General features: G+C 44.7%; 1 protein-coding gene across 6 annotated transcripts in view; it reads left to right on the forward strand.

Annotated features, from left to right (window-relative positions):
• Window positions 1–3,711: 3,711 nt before the first annotated feature.
• MARK2 (microtubule affinity regulating kinase 2) overlaps window positions 3,712–21,688 on the forward strand; it is a 118,129-nt gene continuing 100,152 nt past the window's right edge. For 4 of the 6 annotated variants that reach the window (XM_087913647.1, XM_087913650.1, XM_087913657.1 and 1 more), the window contains exon 1: window positions 3,712–4,296. In XM_087913647.1, the coding sequence (XP_087769773.1) occupies window positions 4,243–4,296 (54 nt within the window). In that variant the 5' untranslated portion in view covers window positions 3,712–4,242. Of the gene's footprint in view, window positions 4,297–5,690; window positions 5,710–5,929; window positions 6,102–21,688 lie in introns of those variants that run through there. The other 2 variants (XM_087913656.1, XM_087913654.1) reach the window with 2 other exon arrangements.

The raw sequence follows: 21,688 nt of genomic DNA on the forward strand, positions 1-21,688 counted from the left end.
TTTGCCCCTTGTGGCTGAATGAGGTATTGCAAAATCAAGATGGAACATAGGACGAAATACTATATTTCCTGACAACGAGAACAATTATTCAGTGTTTAATTGAAGTTTAATTGAACAATTATTCAATTATTCGGCGATCCAACACTGGAAGTTTTTAAGAAGAGACTGGACAGTAATTATTTAGGGTCTCCCCTGCTTGGGCTGGATTGGGTTGGACTAGAAACCTCTAGGATCCTTTCCAATATGGTTTTATTGTTAAGCAGTTATAATGATTTGTATAGGAGATACCACCACCTGATGGCACAGTGAGAAATTGCAGCCTCTATGGGGAAAACAAAGCAACAGCTGTACAGTGGAATCTACTACAGTAGAAGAAATATTGCTCTCTGGTGGCTGAATCTGGTATTGCGATCACAATATGGAAAATTCCCAGAGATTACATGTTGCCCTATTTAACTCATCGAACCTGCAATACAACTAAAGGCTCAATGAGTAAAATAGGGCCATATAATGGAATTTAAGAGGAACGCCCCTGGTGGCTCGATGTGGAACTGCAACTTCAAGAGGGAAAATAGGGCAATGCAAGTAGTCCTCGACTTATGACCACAATGGAGCCCTAGATTTATGTTGCCAAGCGAGACATTTGTTAGGTGAGTTTGGTCCCCTTTTGCGACCTTTCTTGCCACAGGTGTTAAGTGAATCATTATAGTGTTATTCAATTAGTTACATGGTTGTTAAGTGAATCCTCTCTTCCCCCATTGATTTTGCTCATCAAAGGGTTGCAAAAAAAAGGGGATCACGTGACCCTGAAACGGTCATAAATACAAGTCGGTTGCCAAGTGTCCGAATTCTGATCACATGACCATGGCGATGCTGCAACAGTCATAAGTGTGAAAACTGCTCATAAGTCTCTCTTTCCATCGCAACTCTGAACGGTCACTAAAAAAAAACCTGTTGTAAGTCGAGGACTACCTGTATAATGGTGCCAAGTGGCTGCATTTTGATTATGTGACTGTTGGGATGCTGCATGGTTGTAGAGGTGAGGACTGGCCATCAGTCACTTTTTTTCAGGGCCATTGTAGCCAGCCAACATCCTGGACTAAAAATTGGTTAATCCCAAAGATAATTTACAAGGTTGATTTGAAAGGATCAGCGCAAGAATTCTCTATTTCTAAAGAAGAAATCTCTCTATATATCAATAATCTATATATCTACATATATACATACATACGTATATATAGTCAAATATCTATAGCAGGACTACTAGATTCTTAACAGCTTTGTTCCTTAGGCCATCTGTCTTATAAACTCACAGGATTCATTTTTCTCACCATGTACATGTATGCATCCGAACTAGACTATGATGTTTCTTTGTGTCATGTCTGTGTGTGCAACTGTGCATGTGGGTATATGTATAATGGTTATCCTTTGTGAGCTGAATGCAATGAAATTTCATTTTAAGGTATGCTGATCAGTGTACATTTAAAATGATGAAGTTTCTATTCTATTCTAATTCTACCGTATTCTATTCTATATTTTACTATTCTATTCTGTTATTAATTCTTATCCCATTTTTGTTTTATACAATTCTTAATCTATTCTTTTTCTATTCGTATTCTATTCTATTTCTATGTTCTATTCTATTCTTATTAATTCTTATGCTATTCCTATGCTATTACGCTATTCTATTATTTTATTCTTAATCTAGTCTTATTCTATTCTATTACATTCTATTCTAATTAATTGTTATGCTATTCCTATGCTATTACGCTATTCTATTATTCTATTCTTAATCTAGTCGTATTCTATTCTATTACTATATTCTATTCTAATTAATTGTTATGCTATTCCTATGCTATTCTTATGCTGTTCTATTCTTAATTTAGTCTTGTTCTATTCTATTTCTATATTCTATTCTTATTAATTCTTATTCTATTTCTGTGCTATTCCTATTTTATTCTATTCTTATTCTATTTCTGTATTCTATTCTATTCTTATTAATTATGCTATTCCTATGCTACTCTATTCTTATGCTATTGTATTCTTACGTTATTCTATTCTTATTCTATTCTTCTCCTTATTCTTAATCTAGTCTTATTCGACTCCACTCGACTCCACTGCATTCCATTCCAAGGCAAGGCAGGGTTCTATTTTGTTTTCTCACATGTTTTAAATAAGAAACTAGGAAAATGTCTTATCTCATTTGCGAAGGAGAGGCAGATTCTGGTTGTCTGGAAACCAGGCGGCTTCATAATAATCTGAGGGATCAGCTCAGACCTAGTTTCACCTGTCATGCTTAGCCAGCTTAACAGAAACGGCTCCCAATTCCTGCCCACCTCTTCTAGTAGACACCCTCTGCCTGCGGTTGTGACAAATTGTGGTGACAAAGCGACAAGATAAAGGTGCTTAGGATACACAATGACCCAATTCCCATATCACAATCAGTCCTAAGTATTTACTTTTGGTTTAGTGTGGAGTATGTGGGGAAATTTCCATGGGTTTCTATGGGATCTAATACAGGTAGTCCTTGACTTACAACAGTTCATTTAGTGACTATTTGAAATTACACTGGCATTTGATGAAAAGAAATATCCACAAATCTTAAGGATACCAGAGTTCATTTGGTCAAGGGAATTCTGGGAGTGGAAGTCCACATATCATAAGGCTGGTAGGGTTGGTTGCTAACTGGGCTAGCTAGCCTGTTTTTCTTCCCATAATGCAAGGGTCTGCAAACTTGACAGGTTTAAGACTTGTGGATTTCAACTCCCAGAATTCCGGAACTAACACGACCGGAGGAGGAATTCTGGGAGTCGAAGTCCACAAGTCTTAAAGATGCCAAGTTTGAAAGACCCCTGCCATTAAATGTGCAGCCAACCTGTAAAATTGCTTGGGAAATGAATGGGTGCAAAGCTGAAAATTACACCTCTCCGCTCTAGAATGCACCACTAGAGGGCAGCACAAAACCACGAAAAAAAAAAATCAAACTCTTCAGCCCTCTAGTGGTCATGCAGGGTTTGGCAGGCTAACTTTGGTGCTGTGTACTAGTAAACGGAATAAGATGCGCTTAAAAATCATTCAGCTCACAGCGGAAGGGATCATCAAATTCAATTAAAAGGCAACTTTTCCATTTTTTTTGCAGAGGCTAACCAGGGTAATTTTCCAGATAGAGATGCAGGCATTAAATAAATCAGTATTAATAAATCAGGTTTGTCCTGGCCAGCTCTGCAATCTGAATTTAAAAATCGACGTATCTTTATGCTGGTACTTGATCGCCGATCAGGAATATATTATCTTCGGGAAAATAAAACCTCACCCACTTCGCCTCTTTCCGTAAAATTCTGAGCCCGTTCGGCTATTTTCGTCTCTAGGAAAGGAAAAAAAAAGGTTCGGGTATTTCCGACTAGAACCGAACGCTTCCCCCCCCCCCTCCCTTTAAAAAAAAAATACCGTCCCCATTGATTTCCGGAAGTGCTTTATTTATTTATTTTCCCGTTTTCTTCCACCTTGACTTTCTGTCCAATCGCAAAGCAGTACAACCCTTTACCCCGCCCCCCCCCTTTCCTCCCTTTTATTTTATTTTTTCCCACCCGCCTTCCTCGTCTTTTTTTTTCCCCTCAGCCAATCAGATCGCCCGCCCAGCCTCTTCGGCTTTTTCCGAGAACCGTGGGAAGCGTCGCCGCCGCCGCTACCTCTCGGCTGTTTCCGACAGCTCGGCGGAAGTTGCCGAAGCCCGGCTGAGGAGGCCATATTGGGAGCCGCCGCTGTGTGAATCCGAGGGGCGGCAAGTGGCGTCCTGGCACCGGCGGCGGTGGAGGGAAGACGGTGCCGGAGCCCAACGAAGGAGGCCCGGCGGGGCTTGGCGACGTCCAGCCGGCCCAAGACGCCCTTCAGACGGCCGGGTTTCCCCAGCGGTGTTTTTATCTTCCGGCGCGGCCTGGTCTCTAGCGCCTCATCCCCGGCCTCGCGTGATCCGGCAAGCCGGGCACCCTTCACCCCAGCCCGGCTTAGAAGGGGAGCCTTATGCCGCGTCGGTGGTCGTGCCTTCCGACCGCCCAGTGAGCCCCGCTTCCCCCATGCTGGTGGCTTGGCCGCCCCCCTCGCCCTGAGGAGGAGGAGGAGGAGGAGGAGGAAAAGAAGAGGAAGAAGACCCCCGAGCTCTTCCAGCTGGGCCAGGGAGCAGGAAGAGGGGAAGGCGCTGAGCAGCTGGGGGGACCCCCCCTCAGGCCTTTGCCAAGGGGAGCCATGTCGAACAGCGGCCGCAGCCCTCTGCCCACCGTGACGGAGAACCTGGAGCAGGTAAAGACGGGGAGGGGGGCACAATGTAGGTGGGGGCGGGTAGGGCTGGGAGCAATGACTGGGGGTCTTTGGGGTGTCCCCCAGCGAATTGGAGATCTGGGGAAGAGCTGGGTTGCCTTTGGGGGCTTCAAACTCCTGCCCCACCTAAGCTGGGGGAAGGTTTAAATGGCCCCTCCCTTTAATCTTGCCATGCTGGTGAGGGGGAGGGTATTGGGGTGCCCTCACCCCCCCAAAAAAAATCGCCTGTTGCTGGAGCTGGAAGGAGCACTTGATGGGAGAGAAGGGGTTTTTTTGGGGGGTCTGTTTCTTCTAAGATTTGGGGAAGAAGCTGGGATTTCCCCCTTTCTTGGCAAAGGGCAACGAGAAGAAGGGCCTGTCTGGCTGCTTGCAGTGAGGCAGAGAAATGGGCTTTGCTGCATTTGGGGTGATCCAGAGGGGAAAATGGGAAAGGGGTAACTTTGCCCCACCTCACCTCACACCACTGGTTTCTGAATTGGTCCGTCTGAATTGGGAATTGGGAGTGGGGGTGGGGTGGGGGTTCCCTTGGCTTCGTCCCTCTGTGCCCCGCCAGAAAAGAATCCCTTTGCGAACACGGAAGCCAAGGAAGGAAGATGGTTGCTTTCCTTCCCCTCTTAAACTGGTTCTGCTGCTTTTGGGTGGGTGGGTGAGTCTGTCTTTCCCTTCCAAAATGTCTGCCTGTGTTTTAAAAATCTGTTCAGAGAGGCACAGAGCGAGGCTGGTGAAACATCTGGAGGATTCTTGACACCCCCCGAGGAATGGATTTGTGCCAAGGTTTGAGACGAGGTTCTCTTCCCAAAGGTGATTCCGTGGCCTTCGGAGGAAGAAGGGGAAACCGGTTGTAAATAAAGCGATTTCCCCGGGGAGGGAAGGAGCCTGTGTGGGTGACTTTGCCCTCACACCTGCTTAGGAGGTAGCTAACCCGGTTTCGCAGGGTGCCTTGGTCAGCCACCGAGAGACAGGAGGCATGAGAGAAAGGTTTCTTGGATCCAAGGAAGAGGCAGTGGAAGGTAATCTTGTTAGAGATCTTCCCCTCTTGTTTATTTTTTCTCTAGAGGAGCAAGCAGGCTGGGAAGCTGTGCTTCTGGAACCCAGAGCAGGGTAACCCCTTCCCTGCGCCTTTACGTTTCAACTATCGGTCCAACCTGGCGTGGTGATTGTGGGAGATGCGATCTAAAGGCTAAAACATGAGAAAGGTGCTTGGTGATCACTTCCTGTCGTACTGGGCTAGAAAAAGGTGCCCAACCTTTAAAAGACTTTTGTGGGTTTCAACTCCCGGAATGGTGGTGAGCATTGGCTGGCTGGGGAATTCTGGGAACTGGAGTCCACAACTCTCTTAAAAGCTGCCAAGGTTGGGCCCACCCCTGTGCTGGAAGGCTCCTTCGCCTTTTCAAGGTAAATGTTTGGTGGATTTAATTTGGCTCGTTCAAGCAGCTGAAGAATTGCATGGATTACTAAAAGGATCCAAAACCCGGAACTTGGGTTAATGCATGCCTGTAATCTTGCCTCTGGTGTACGGTTTATATTGAGCAATCGGTTCATTTTACTTTCATGTGGTACGGGGTGGATGCTGTGGCAGCCTCTGCAGAATCTACTTCCATATAAAGAGCGCAGGAAGTTAAAAGAAGGTGAGGTGGTGAAACCACTCTTAGTGCTAAGTTGATTCCTCATCGAGGTGGCTTCAACACTCAGCCGAAGTCTGTCTGGAACAAGGCAAATGGGCCCTTCAATCCAAGGTTGGAACCTCTTAAAAACTATGGAGTAGGACAGAAGTACCACCTGTGCAGGTACCTTTTTAATACACAAAAGTTGTACATTTTTACGAAGGGCAGGTTTGACACCATCCCAGTGCATAATGTCACTGGAAACTCTGATTTCCTGCTGTGGATCTACTTTAATGGCAGTAACCCTTTGTAAATAGCACACTTCAGAAATCAAAAATACTACTCCAGGAAGAATCCATACCTCTTACCAGTGTTAGACAAAACACCGTGTCCTTATTGTTCTGTCAGTTGTGGGACGGGGAGTGTAATAGTAGCCGGAGCTCAAAATTAAGCGGATAGTTTGTTTTGCCAGGGTTTGTTAGGTGAACCGCTGTGTCTGAACTCACGCCTTGTGTTGAACCATAAACCATGGTTTACAAACCACAGGCAGTAGCTGGGTTTATATAATGTTCCAAAGCCAGACCAGAGTTAACCCACTGTTGGTTTAATGCGTCAGGCCTTCCCAGGCAGATCTTTCTTGGCATTCTCACTTGTTGCTTCTCAGCTGTTTTCACAAATCATTGGATTAAGAAGCCAGCATATAAATCACTGAGGTAAACGCATGTATGAATTGCTCTTGGCTAACTGTCCTTACCACTGTTTTCAAATGAAGCATTTTAAAGAAAGAACGCAGACAAGGAGAAGTAGAAGATTAGAAGGGTAAAAATGCAAGAAGACAGAAGTAATGGTGGTGTCCTAAATGCCCTTTTGCCACTGTGTTTTTCGCTTTCTTCTTTGCCTGTGGGTAGACCCGAGATCTTGGAAGAGTTTGCGGAGACAGAGTGGCGTAGCACAGTATTTCTCAAGCTTGGGAACTTTTTGACTGGGGAATTCTGGGAGTGGAAGCCCACACCTCTTAAAAGTTCCCAAGCTTGAAAAACACAGATACGGGATGCTCCGGACGAGAAGGAACCGACGGCTCATTTCTTGCCTCCTTCACTGTGATCTTTTGCAAGGCAGAATTGGGGATGGCATGACGGGTGGTCATCCGAACTCTGTGGAGGACAAATGACAGGACGCGTGCAAAGCCTGCTCTCCCCCCACCCCGCCCCAGGTGACAATTTCCTTTTTAAGCAAGCATGGTAAAAGGCTGGGGATTTATAAAGATGATACTTCATCCAGGACAGGGGAGTCAGCTGGGGAGTCCTGGAAGGTACGAAGGGTCTCCAGGTGGCTGTGAGAAGAGGCGATCTGTTCCCATCAGGAATTTCTTCTCCCAAGGAAGCTGAGTAAATGGTTGGAGGTGAGCATGCCTACCGTTAGCTCCCTCGTGGTGGCTGCTTTTTAAGGAGAAGCCATACGCATCCATTGTGCCTTTCCTCCTACACACGTTTCTTGGCTGCCCACAGACCCAGTGTTAGCTGAGAGCCGAGCAGAAAAGCCGCCTTCCCACCCTTTTCTTTCCTTGTTCATTCCCTGCACGCAAGTTTCTCTCTCTTCTCTCTCTCTCTCTCTCTCTTCTCTCTGTCGGCTTCCTGTTTTTGTGGTTGCTCTTCGCAGCTTCCGCAATCTCTCTCTCTCTCTCTCTCTCGAATTGCGTTAGAGGGGCAATTTATTTGTGGATTGTCCCAGGTGGGTCACCCCTGTCTTTGAAGACAAAGCGAGGTGTGGCTGCAAGTGAAAATCCCCCTCCCCTGTTTAAAAAACCAGGGGGGTCTTCATCCTGCCAGTGACCCTCACTGATCGTTGTAGAGTTTTGTGTGTCTTTCAGCGGGCAGCACTCCGTTTGAGTTTCCCAGTGGAAGATACGAAATATTGGGGAGGGGGACCCAATTATAGCAGTCCTCGACTTACGGCCACAACGGAGCCCGAAATTTCCGTGGCTAACCGAGGCCCTTGTTAAGCGAGCTTCGCCCCGTTTTACGACCTTTCTCGCTGCAGTGATTGAAGTGCGTCACCTCAGTTAAGTGTTGATTTTCCTTGTCAGAAGTCACTTTTTTTTCCCAAGTGCTGTTCCAACCTTGAATGGTCACTAAACAAATTGTTGTAAGTCGGGGACCACCTGTAAGTCAGATTTGATGCTTCTGATTCATAAGCTCTTCCCCCCACACACACACACACTCTTAAATCCACCTGTGGCAATAGTTGTGCCAGTTTAACTCAAGGCCCTTTGCTGCTGTCACAAATGGTGAAGATCCAGCTGCATTTTGCATGCTTTTTTATTTTTCAGTTACTTTTTTTGCCTCCTAAAAGAGCTGGATCAGATTGGTGTTGCTTTTCAGCCACAAGATGCTATTTTTCTCTCTTATTTTACTTGGAAAGTCATGTCCTCCTCTGATATCTTCCCTCAACCTAGACAATGCTTCCTTGAACTAAGGTATAATTAACCCAAGGGCAGCCGAATCAGATCTGGTTTGTCCTTGCAAGGCAGATTCCAGAGATGGGAAGTTGAAAACACCCCCCCACCACCCCAAAAAAAAGAAAAGAAAAAGAAAAGTGGCTGAGATCAAACTATTTCTGGATTTTTTTCAGGATTGGTTTTGACCTCGTCTTTTAACTGTGAAGTTCAGTCTGCATAAAGTTTTCCACTTTCTGTGAGGCATATATTTACACCTTGACCATGTCAATCAAGCCTTACTGACCGCCCACCTTTTAAGATTCTGCTCCCTCTAAACTGAAATTTGCAGAATTTTACCAAACGGAGATAGTCCCCCGATTTCAAAATTTGTACCCTAAGTTAAAAGGAAATCTCCATCACGCGCCACTGTCCAAAAAACTCTTAGTGAACCAGGAAATTCAGGTTAGTCTCCAACGCTTGATATCAGTGAACCATCAAAAAGTTTTTAAGTTTTGGTTCATTGCACAGCCAGATGTTCAGACTGGATTTGGCATTTTTGAATCCTTCCCAAGGACCTGGGATAGACAGATGTGGAGGTTTGAATGGTGTAAGCTGTTCCGAGTTGAGCTGCCTTTTTGTAATTGACCAACGGTGGATGTGTCAATGCCAATGGTGTTCATTTGCTATGTTAGTCATGCAGTCAGCCAGATGTTCAGACTGGATTTGGCATTTTTATCCACAAATCGAGTCCTTTCCAAGGCCCTGGGAGAGGCAGATGTGGCTGTTTGGTGGTGTTAAAGGTTACTTTTCAGGATGTAAGCTGTTCCCAAGTCGACCTGCCTTTTGCAATTGACCTGTGGTGGATTTGTCAATGCCGGTGGTGTTTAAGTGGTACACCAGACATTTATCCTAATTGAAACTTTTGCTTGCATATCCTGCTTTAGATGTGGTTTTCTTTAATAAAATCCTAGTTTGTGTTTGCGTTGTCTTATAGCACACTAACCCACAAACCCCATCTTACAATGATATTAGGTTTGTAGATCGTGCTTATTAAAAATTATACTGCTTTTGTGCAGGGTATCACTTGTCTGTGTTATGTGGCCTTCAAAACCTCACAATTATGTGCGTCATCCAGATGTTGGAAAGGGAGTGAAACTCCTCAAACTACCAGCCAGCATGGAGATTCTGGGTGGTGGTGTTCATTCAGCAGGCATTAAGTTGTGGGATCGAAGCTGCCCAAACTTATCTACCTCACAGGGTGGTTGTGTATAACAAATAGGAGAAAAAAAAAACCAATTTATATGAAAGATCAGATTCTGAATTGCCTCCCTCTACAAATGATCCATTTGCTTTTAAAGGAAGAAAGCTTTAATCTCCTGTTTTGACTCCCTGTTTTTCCGCTCTTCAGAATTTAATTTGTATGATTTTTATTTTATTTTTTTGAGATAGGAAGCTGGGGAGCAAGGGGTGGCCATTAAGGCCATAAATGCTACTTTTTGTATTTTGTCCGTCACCATTTCTTTTATCATTCAGCCACAAGGCACTTTTATTACCATTCTCTCAGTCTGCTCTGCTAATACAGTTTTATCTCGTGGCCGTTAAGACGTTAGTAGGATTTGGATTTATGCAGTGGCTTTTGGGATCCCACTTGGAAAAAGACAAGCCTGTGCATAATAATATTTTATTGGGGGAATTAAATACACCCAGAGACCAAGCGTTGGCCATTACCTGCGAGAGAATGAGAACTCAAAAGTGGCAGCCGCCAAGAGTATGTCTTTGCTCTATTAAGCCCTGCTGGACTCTCAATTGTTGGGAGATTTTAAAAAGAAAAAAGACAAGAGGGAGCCGCGCTCAATTTTATGACATTTTCCCCACGCTTAAGCAAATCGCTGTAGTTGTTAAGTGAATCATACAGTCATTAAGCAGACCGGGCTTCTCCGTTGATTCTACTTGTCGGGAGCTGTCTGAGGAAGTCGCAAGCGGCAATCCCATGACCCCAGGATGCCATAACTCTGCTAAATCCATGCTGGTTTTTGAGCGCCTGCATGACGATGACAGAAGGTAGAGATGGTGAGGCACTAGGCCAGTCATAAGTCCCTTTTTTCGGTGTCTTTTCACTTTGAATGGTCACCCAACGACGGGTTGTAAGTCAAGGGGCTCCCCGCCTTCCCTATAAATGGGCCTCTGCTTTGTATCTTTCCTCCTTTTCCGTGGGTGACTCAACCCCAGTCCTTGCTGGCTTCATAGAACGTAGAATGACAAGAGTTGGAAGGGACCTTGGAGGTCTTCTAGTCCAACCCCGTCCACAAGCAGGAGAACCTATACTGCGTGGCTGTCCAGTCTCTTCTTGAAAGCCTCCAGGGACGGAGCGCCCGCAATTTCTGAAGGCAAGTCGTTCCAACTGGTTACTTCTTCTCATTGTTAGGAAATTTCTCCTTAGTTCTAAGGTTGAATCTCTCCTTGATTAATAGAACTGGACGGGGGCTTGGAGGTCATCTAGTCCAACCCCCCCCGCTCAACCAGGAGACACTTTCAGACAAAAACAGCTGTCCAGTCTCCTCTTGAAAAAAAATAAAATAAAATCCAGCGTTGAAGCATTCGCCACTTCGTTCCGCTGCTTCTTTAATTGTTCTCACCGTTAAAAAGTTTCTCCTTAGTTCTGGCCTGCTCCTCTGCCGGATTCGTTTCCCTCCATTGCTTCTCCTCCTGCCTTCGGGGTGCTTTGGGGAACAGGTGGGCCCCCTCCTCTTCTTTGGGGGGGCAGCCCCTCCAATATTGGAAGACTGGCCATCGTGCCTCCCCTGGTCCTCGTTTTTCCCCAGGCTAGCCGTGCCCGATTCCTGCCATCCTCCTCCGTGAGTTTTTCGCTTCCAGCTCCCATCAGCCTCCTCCTCCTCCTCCTCCTCCTCATTTATTTTATTTTTTCCTCTCAGTCTGAACACGCACTTAACTTAAGGCCTGGATTCTCCTCTCCCTCTAAGCATGTGTCTTAGCAACGAGGCCTAAAAAGAATGGCTAACGTGCAAGCGCAGCCTGTACAACAGCATCCTAAATATATCCGTAGCATCCCTTATGTTAGGGGAGTCACAAAAAAAAAACCCGAAAAAAATCTGGGGGGAAGGGAAGCAAAAAAAAAACCCCAAACAACCACCCCCAAAATCTCAAATTCAGCTTTTGTTCTTGGGGGGTTGTCCCAGACTTTCTGACCTTCCCAGTTTTAAGCCAAATTGCAGGCTCGAAGCACCCCATCTATCTAAAAGCCACATTTCGCCCTCGTCTCGTTTGCAATTCTCATTGGCTCCTTGAAAGCAACTAAATTTGGCTTAACATGCAGTCGTGACTGCTACAAAATAGGTTCCCCGCACCCAGCCCCTAGCCCAAATCTTTCCCTTTGCTTGTTTCAAGCTACATTTGTCGAGGCCTAGGAAAACACACACACACACACACACACACACACACACAAAATCCGCTGCAGTTGTCACAGGTAAGCTGCCCAATAAACAACTGGAATTTTAATGTCTTTTTGTCTCCTGTTGAGAGTGGGGGGGGGCTTCCCCCCCTCTCATTCACCCACCAAGCTTTACCTGTGGGGGGTTCCATTGTCCCCACCACCACCCTCCCTACACAGTCCTCGACTTAAGGACCACCATGGAGCCCAATGTTTCCCTCGCTAAAAGAAGATGGCTGTTAAGCGAATTCTGTTCCTTTCTTGTCACCCCCCCGTTGTTATAAGAGAATCCACTGCAGTGGTTCAATTAGGAACCTGGTTATTAAGTGAATCCAGCTTCCTGCATTTGTCGCAAAAGGGGAATCACGTGACACACACCCCGGGATACTGAAATTGTTATAAATAGGAGTCAGTTGCCAAGTGTCGGAATTTGGATCACGTGGGGGTGCAAGGGGTCGTGTGAAAAGCGATCGTAAGTCTCTCTTCCGTGCTGTTATAACTTCAGTCACTAAATGGATAGCTGTAAGTCAAGGACTATCTGTACATGCAGAATATTTGTTTGGTCTCGCCTATTTCCCACCCCCGGGTAAATTCTTCCTATGTGTTAGTTTCACACTTGTTGATTCAAGCTCCTTTAAAAATGAGAAGGGGAGATTTTACTCTTTTCCTTCTGCCCGGATTAAATACTTACACATACACGCTGCTTAAATCCTGTTATATAATGCAGCCGTACAAAATTCTCTTTTTACTGGAAACTTGTGTTCCCAGAGGACATCTGGTTTACTCGCTCAGTTATTCTGACGCTTTTGATGGCATCTCAGCTTCTGCTGTTTCGTGGTCAGCGAAGCCTTGCAGGGCAGCCCCAAAGCCCAATTTGATCCCTTTTCTGTTTGATCTTGACAGTTGCACACACACCACACCCCAAACCTCCCTTGGAGGGGATCTGGCTGCCCTTTGGGTCTTGGGTCCATCACCTCCTCTGGTCAGTCGAGGTGTGGTGGGGGCTGCCAGTTGGAGCTGGAAAAGGCATATGACGCCAGCAATTCCATTTTCCTATGAAATGCGAAATTTGGTGAGGAAGAGCGCAACAAAATACTCCATTGCAAAGCTCTTCTTTTTTTTTCTTGCAGGATCTTTGAATCATCTTAAATATCCCTCCCTCCTCTCTCTTTCTCTCTCTCTCTCTCACACACACACACAGAATAATGCATATGATATGGTAAAATAGCTGGGTGATAGATCTCCTTAGGATACTACGGATAAGGGTTGGTGATATGCTCAGTCCCTGATTTAAACAAAATGACTGATTCATTTCAGTGGGAGGAAGGAAATGAAGGTAATGGGAGAGAGGAAGGAAGGAAGGGAGAGTGGGAAAGAACGGAGGAAGGAAATGAAGGTATGGGGAGGGAGGGAGGAAGTAAAAGGAAAGGAAGTAAATGGATGGAAAAGGGAGAGGAGGAAGGAAGGAAATGAAGGTATGGGAGAGAGGAAGGGAGAGAGGGAAAGAATGAAGGAAGGATATGAAGGTATGGGGAGGGAGGGAGGAAGTAAAAGGATAGGAAGTAAAAGGATGAAAAAGGGAAGGAAGGAAGGAAGGAAGGAAAGGAAGGTATGGGAAGAGAGGGACAGGGGAAGGAAAGGAAAAAGGGAGGAAAGGAAGGTATGGGAAGGAAGAGAGGAAGTAAATGGATGAAAAAGGAAAGAAGGGAAGGGAGGCAGGGAAGGAAGGAAGGAAAGAAGGAAGGAAATGAAAGTATGGGAGGAGAGGGAGAGGAACTAATGGGGAAGGAAGTAAATGGATGAAAAAAGGAGGGAAGGTAGGAAGGAAGGAAGGAAGGAAATGAAGGTATGGGAAAAGAGGGAGGGAGGAAGCGAAAGGAAACGAAGTAAACGGATAAAAAAGGGAAAAGGGAAGAAAAAAGGAAAAGAGAGGGAGTTAGGAAAAGGGGAGAAACCAGGTCTTTCTGCTTAGATCTCATTGTCCTGGGATCACCCTTGTCAAACCCGTCCTGAGCTCAGAGGCCGGAGCGATGGGAGGCTTCCAACCAGGATCCTGAACCTTTTTGCCATCCTGTAAAAAATTCACAGGACATCCACGCTCTGCCTCCTTCCTACCCCCGCCCCCCCCCGGGCCTTTGAAAGTGGCTCTCGCGTTTTGCTTGCTTGCTGGCTGCCATTTCTCTCTCTTCCTTCGCCCCCCTCCTTCCCCCCCCTCTACTCTTTATAGTACAGCAAAGAGGAGCCAGGAAACGCCCGTGATTTATGGATCGCAACTAATGGTCCCAATATCTCTCCTTTCCCTGGGAACGTGGTATCGGTGGGCGGGTGGATAGGTAGCTGGGCGGCCCCAGCATCGATCAGTTCTTAGAGCATTTTCACCGGCGGGTCTTTCATTCCTCCGATAAAGCAAGGAAAGTTCCCGCACTTAGCTTTTCTTCAGAAGGGCGGAGAAGACAGGTAATGTTTCTCCCAGGCCAAACTGGTCCAACCGGTTCCCTTTAATGGTCGGTATTCTTTATTTTCCTTTTTTTTTTTCTTTAGTGCTCGGACGGGAGAGAGAAAGCAAGGGGGGAAATATTAAAACTGCAGGTAACATTAGAAGCCTCCTTACTCTTGTTTTCTGGGGCAAGAATCGCTTCTTTGCTTCCATTTTCTGGCCAATTTGATGTTATTTTGTTTCAGGTGTTCGTCCCAAAAAATACTGACCGACTCCGACAGAGATCGGCACTTAACGACCACAATTGGGGCGCCGGTGGGGGTGGGGCAGAACTTCCGTCACTAAGCAAGGTGAAAGTTCAGTGAGTCAATTTTAGGATCTTTTTTTGCCATGGTTGTTAAGCGAATCACTATGTTAACTGAATCGTAGATTGTTAAGTGAATCCGATTTCTCCCTTTTGACTTTCTCCTTGACCTTTCTTCAAAGCCTCTATAACTCAACAGGTTGATTAATAATCATTTTTATTCTTATAAATCAGAGTGAATGTTTGTAGGGCCAGCAACCCCCTATTCCGTTTTATCTATATATATGGTTTTGGTTTTATTTCAATTCATCTCCGGTCAGTGACTCTAGGCAGCTTGCAATTCAGTAAATATAGTACGATTAAAAGTTTAGATGTTCACAGATCAGCAATCTCCTCGCAGCCCTGATTAAAAGTTTAAAAACACAATAAAAGCAGTAAACCAGTAACACATTAAAAACATCCAATTCAATATACAGGCAGTATATTGACTGAGAGCAACGCTTCCATTGCTTAGCGAGGTAGTAGTTAAGTGACCTTTTTTGCCACCGTTGTTGAGCGAATCACCACATTTGTTAAGGTTTGTAACACGGTCGTTAAATGAACCCGCCTTCCCAATGGACTTTGCTGGTCAGAAGATCGCAAAAGGGGATCACGTAACCCCCAGCACGCTGCAAACGTCATAAATACGAGTCAGTTGCCAAGCATCTGAAATTTGATCGCGTGACTATGGAGATGCTGCAAAGGTCGTAAGTGTGAAAAACGGTCATAAGTTGCATTTTTCAGTGCCGTTGTAATTTTGGTCACTAAGTGAACTGTTTTTTTAAAAAAAATTTCTACTATTACATTTATTTAGTGTTTAATAAACATTGTGTTGTCTGGGTTATTTTGTTTGCTTAACAATCACAATCACAATACAAATTATATTCCTAATCTTTACCCCTTTTTTCCCCCAGCCATTGATAAAATAAATTCCATGTTTGACAGTCTCCTATTATCTTCTAACTTTGAACTAAGGGAACTGCTGTTGTAAATCGAGGACTGCCTGTACGCAAGGTTTTTTATTTTCGAAAGAAAAAGTCTGATCGAGCCATCTTAGGTAGGATTTAGTTCACAAAGCAAAGCGCCCTCTGGGTATAAATCTAGTTTTAATTAAAACTACCTGAATAGTCCAGCTAAGACTTTTTTCCTGGTACTTTTTTTGAAACTTTCTGGTTGTTGTTTTTTTTTTGTCGTTGTTTCTTTCAATCCCTCTCTCAGACATCATCATAATCCTCCTTAAAGTTCCGTTGGAGCACAGAATGTCCTGTACCCGTTTCAGTTCAGAAAATCCATTTTTCTCCACTCCCTCCTACCCACCTACCTGGGTGTCTGGCTTTGCCTAGTAACATAATGGGAGTTCTGTGGGCCCGGTTGGTGTTTTTAATACGAATATTTTGAAATGGAAATAAAAGCTTCTCGTTTAGCTTTTGCTTCGCTTCACTTTACAGGTTGTGCGTCGCGCTGCCAGCCACACCTGAGGAGCTAAATTGCTGGGTTTGGGCTGGAATCGTAATGTGGATGCATAAATAAATGATCCAGGATTGCAGCTGCTTGACGTAATTGCCCTTTGCAGCTTCACAATAGAACCGGAGTAAGAACTGTAGGTCACTTGTGATAAAAGAAAAAGTCCAGACCGGCCTTTTGTGCTTCTTTTAGCACTATATAGGTCAGTGATGGTCAACCTTTCCAGCACCGAGGGCCCAAACCGGAACGCACATGTATGCTCGTGCATGTGCACATGACAGAGTGCCGGAAAACCAAAGACCAGCTGGCTAGTGCGCGCATGCCTGTTTTGGGGGCGTTTTGGGGGCCATTTTGGGGGTGTTTTGGGCCTGAAAATAGCCCCCAAAATGTCCAAAAAAGGGCCATTTTTTCAGGCCTTTTTGGCTGGTTTTTTGGCCATTTTCAGGTTGTTTTTTGCACCGAAAAGGGCCCCAAAACAGCTGGAAAACGGCCTGGAAACCAGGCTGCTTTTGGGGTATTTTCTGGGCCATTTTTAGAGTGATTTTCACACCAAAAACGTCCTGGAAAATGTCCTCTTTTTTTGCCTGTTTTTCGAGCTATTTTCTGGCGCTCCGTGCCCGCAAAGACCAGCTGGATGGCGCGCATGCCAGAAACCAGAAGAGCAGCTGGCGAGACGGCTCTGTGTGCCACACATACCGTAGGTTCGCCATCACGGATATAGGTAGTCCTCGACTTACAACAGTTCACTTAGTGTCCGTTTGAAGTTACAATGGCACTGACGCAAGGGACTTATGACGTTTTCCCACACAGGCTGGATTCACTTAACAACTGTGTTACTGATTCAACAACTACAGTGATTCCCTTCACGGATGTGGCAAGAAATGTCAATAAGATGGGACAAAACTAATTTAACAAATGTCTCGCTTAGCGGCATGCATTTTGGCCTCGATTGTGGCCATTGAGTCGAGGACTGCCTGTCGGATTGTAATCAAGGGTAGTTCACTAAGTTTTACAGGGCGTCTTCGCCTTATGACCTGAACAACTGAGGCCGAAATTTCCCTTGTGAAGCAAGACAGTCGTTAATCAAGTTTTACTCCATTTTACAACCTTTCTTGCCTCCATGGTTAATTGAATCCCTGCAGTTGCTAAGTTAGTAACGCAGATTGTTCAGTGAATCTGGCTTCCCCGTGGGCTTTGCTTGCCAAAGCGGGAATCGCATGACCTTGGGACACTGTCACCGTCGTAAATGTGAGTCAGTTACCAAGCGTCCGAATTTTGATCGCATGACCAATGGTGGTAAGTGTGAAAAACGGCCGTAAGTCCTTTTTTCCCAGTGGCCTTGTGACTTCAAACAGCCACTAAGTGAACTGTTGTAAGTCGAGGCCTACCTATACAGTCGTGTAGCTGAATCCTCTGTGTGTATTTGCACCCAGGTGTTTTTTCCACCACGAAATAATTCGTTTGTCAAGATTTCAAAGTTTCTTTGATCTTTACCCCAGGACCCATCTCTGAAACTACACAGAATGTTTTAATATCTGCAGTATTTTCCAGATGCTCAGATTGATCTCTATTTTTATCTCCTTATATCTTTTCGCAGAATTAAGTAATGTTCCTTTTAAAAGACGTGCAAAATAGAATCTTCTTCCTTCTTAAAGTGTACTCCTGCCCCAAAGATAGAGGAACATCTTTACTTTAAAACGAAACTTTCTACTAGAAAGACACGCTTATAGATAGAGCACTTCCTTTTTTTTCCCCCGAAAGCTTTATTCAAATTTTTTAAAAAATATGCGAAGCAGCAGAAGAAAACGAAAAAGAAAGAGGAAAGAGGAAGGAACAAAACAATATTGCGGAGTGTAAACAGAAAGAACTATCGAGAAAAATAATCCTGATACGGATCAAAATTAGTAACCCTTTGAACTGGAGTAAAACACAGCAAACAGCAATTCTGTCATAAACGAAGCTGATCATGAAGAACCAAGGTTAAAATTTCAGTTTCAACCAACAACTCCTCAAGAGTGATTTCCAATTAGATACAAAGCTAGATAAAGTCTTTTCTTTCACCAAAGCGATCAATTCCACCATCTGCACCAAGTCCCGTCACTCCCGTTGTCCATCCTTCCACTGGGGGTATATTTGAATCCTCCTACCTTATAAAGAACCTTTTCTGATATAAGAAAACAGTTCTGTTTTTTCTTTCCTTCCCCAAACTGGTTTATTCATCAAACCTAAAAGAAAAGCTTTTTTTTACATATTTGCACATTTTAAGATTTCCATTCCTGATTTTCAACCTGTTTTTTTTTAACCGTGGTTGCTAAGTGAATCACTGCCATCGTTAAATGAGGCCACGCAGTCATTAAGCAAATCTAGATTTTTTTTTTCATTGCTTGCCAGAAGCCAGCTGAGAAGGTGGCAAATGGTAATCACCTGATCCCAAGGTGTACTGCACCTGTCATAAATACAATGGCCCCGTGCCTGAATTTTAATCAGGTGATCGTGGGGATACTATGACAGTCATAACTGTTGCAAGCCCCGACCCCTTTTTATTTCCAGTGCTGCTGTAACTTCAGTCACTAAACAAATGACTGCAAGTCAAAGACGACTTGGAACTTCTCCAATGCAGGTGGTCCTCGAGATACATCCACAACTGAGCCCAAAATTTACCTTGCCAAGTGAGACCTTTGTTAAAGTGAATTTTTGCTCTGTTTTACGGCCTCGAATCATTGCATTGGTTAAGCTAGCTTAACCAATGCCAGTCTGGCTTCCCCATTGACTTGAGTTATGAGAAAATCGCAGAAGGGAATTGTGTGATCATAACTTGGAATGAGTCGTTAAATGAACTGTTGTAACGTCCCGGTGGAAATGTCTCACTTCAGAAACTTCCTGTTTGCCTGATCAGATCATTTATCCGTCTGATCTTTTGAAATCTTGGCTAAAGAATAATTCCTTCCCAACCCCCCGACATCCCGGTGTGTATATTCTCCCCCTCTTTTTTTTTCTCTTTTTTTAACTTTAAGGGCCCTTTGGGGATTGAACCCAGGGCCACCTGTGAACCAAGCTGGATAGCCTGAATTTCATTACTTTCCCCCCCAAAAATGAAATGGCTGTGGTGCTTTAAGCTACTCTGCATGAGTCAGAGGAGATAGGGGAAAGGCTGTACAAACACTCTGTAATTAAGGCAGGACAAACCCCGGACTATAAATTTGGGAGTGTGTTTTTGATGGGGCGGAAAAGGACCTTACTTAGCAGAGTTGACTTTTCTTGACCCGGCTGCCAGCGGTTGAAGGCGATTCCCGGCAGAAGAGACTCCCCAAAGGCAGCTGCCCACAAAACAACAGGTAATGCTTACCACAAAACCGTTGTGTAAGGTTTGGGTGGTCCCTACCCCAGTTCTGTGGATGGAAGGGAGAACCTGTCCTGCTCGCTGAGATTGGAGATGCTAAGCCCAGTCTGATTCATCTATTCTAGTGGGAGGTGGGCCCATTTTTCTCCTTGTATTTAAGTCCACGCTGCACGTCTCTCTACAAGAAAACAATGCAAAGTGTGTTAAATTAAAATAAAGCCAGGAACCAGGAATATTTTCGGCTTTACTGTGTGCTCCAAATATCTTCCTGCATCGAATGGCTGACTTAGAATTCATAAGTGATGTCAAACTGGGTTTGTAAATGGCTAGCTCGTTACAGATAATATTTTTGGTGTATGGGCTCTTTATAATGATGATTAACTCTTATTAATTTGAGGATTGGTCCCTGTTTATTGCTAGACGTTAAAGGATGGGATGCAGATAATTTGAATATTATCTAATACACCTCCCGCCTTGTGGCTTGCAAAGCTTTTCTTGTTTTTTTCTTGCCATTCCTGCCTTTTACTTGTCTTAGTGCTTTCTAGAGATGTGCAAAAAAACACTGTTATGTTTGTGGTTTTGTTGTGCTCTCTGAGCTTCGTTGTTTTCCTGCAGACATTTCACTACCCAGCTAGGTAACCTCAACAGTGCTCTCTTCAAGGAAACTCCTTGTATATAAACAGAGCAAACCCCACTCCCTTCCAATATGGATAATGTAACCTAGCTGGGTAATGAAATGTCTGCAAGAAAGCATCTAAGCTGAGAGACGACCTCACAGAACTTCTCCTTCTTTTCCTCCATTTTGCAAGCCTCACTGCCTTCTACACTGTTAATGTTACCTGACTGGGTAATAAAACGTCTGTAAGAAAACCACCAAAGGACCCTCACAATTCAACCCCCGGGCTACAAATAATTCTCTTTTCATTTTTATGTTTATGATGTACACCCCCCCAGAGTCATTACTTGAGGTGGAAAGCTATAGAAATCAAATAAATCAAAACACTTTGAGATGGTAAGAATCCTGAATACATGTAGTTGTTTGACAGTCATTTAGAGACCATTCAAAGTTACAAAGTGACTTATGACAATTTTTCACACTTACGACCTTTGCAGCAGCCCCATGATCATCATCTTCATCTTAATTTAACAATCCCACAATCCCTTGCGGGCTAGAGTCTGGGCAACTGAATGGAGCTAGCAGAGTGTTTTACTGGCCGGATGCCCTTCCTGTTGCCGGTGGGAATTTTGTCCGGCAGATAATAAATCTCATTCTGCCCAGAGAAGAGAAATATCTGCCTCTACCTGATTGCGAGGCGAGAGCTCTGCCTCTAGGCCACCGCACGATCACGTGATTAAAATTGAGATGCTTGGCAGCCGGTTCGTGCTTACGACGGTGGCTGTGTTCCTGGGTCATATGATCCCCTTTTTGCGACCTTTTGGCCAGCAAAATCGCCTGGGAAGCTCGATTCACTTAACAGCCGTGTTTCTCACTTACCACCTGCAGTGATTCACGTAACAAGTGTGGCAAGAAGGGTTGTAAAATGGGGCAAACAAACGTCTCGCTTAAGAACGGAAACGTTGGGCCCAATCGTGGTTGTAAGTCGAGGACTGCCTGTATCGAGCCGCGTTCTTAGCCCAGTGTTACTAGAGGCGGTCAGATCAACGAGAAGCCTTTTTTTTATATAATACTAATAATTCTCCCCCTCCCCACATAAATCTGCCTACTTTTTCTTGGGGAAGTGCTCCTTGTCAATGAGAGGTTAGCGCTGTCATTACCCTTTCCTGAAAGAACAGTGCTGTACATGAAAAAAGCATTAAAAAGGGCCAGAGCCTTAAATAAAGCTGACAGTGTAAAGATTTAATACATTTCTCAGAGTAACAGAGCGATGTTTCATTCGCTGGACACAGACCCTGGGGCACAAAAGCATCTTCCACTCTTGGCGGGGCGGGAAAATAAAGCATGTTCGTTTCTAAGAAACCATTAGCTTTTTTCCCTTTGAAAAAATAAAGTATTAGATTTGTAAAGTAGATTATCCTTCCCATCGATAGATACCAGAATGGCCAATTCGGGCTGTAAACCGGCCGTGCGGTTGGGTTTGCAGGCTCTCTAAAGCATCGAGGAAGTTTATGAACCTGTGGTGTGAGATATTGTGGTCCGGTTTCATTGCCCTGTTGTCGTTTCGTTGCCTTGCTGTGAGTCTCCCTGCATTGAACGTGGAGCGTTGTTATCAACTTGCAGCCATTGGTTTAGTGATCGTTGGTTTAGTTACAGCGGCACGCACACACGCACAAAAAGTGATT

Source organism: Pseudonaja textilis, chromosome 16 (genome assembly GCF_049901715.1).
Source record: "Pseudonaja textilis isolate UNSWEBS1 chromosome 16, rPseTex1.2, whole genome shotgun sequence".
In the NCBI taxonomy this organism is placed as follows: domain Eukaryota; kingdom Metazoa; phylum Chordata; class Lepidosauria; order Squamata; family Elapidae; genus Pseudonaja; species Pseudonaja textilis.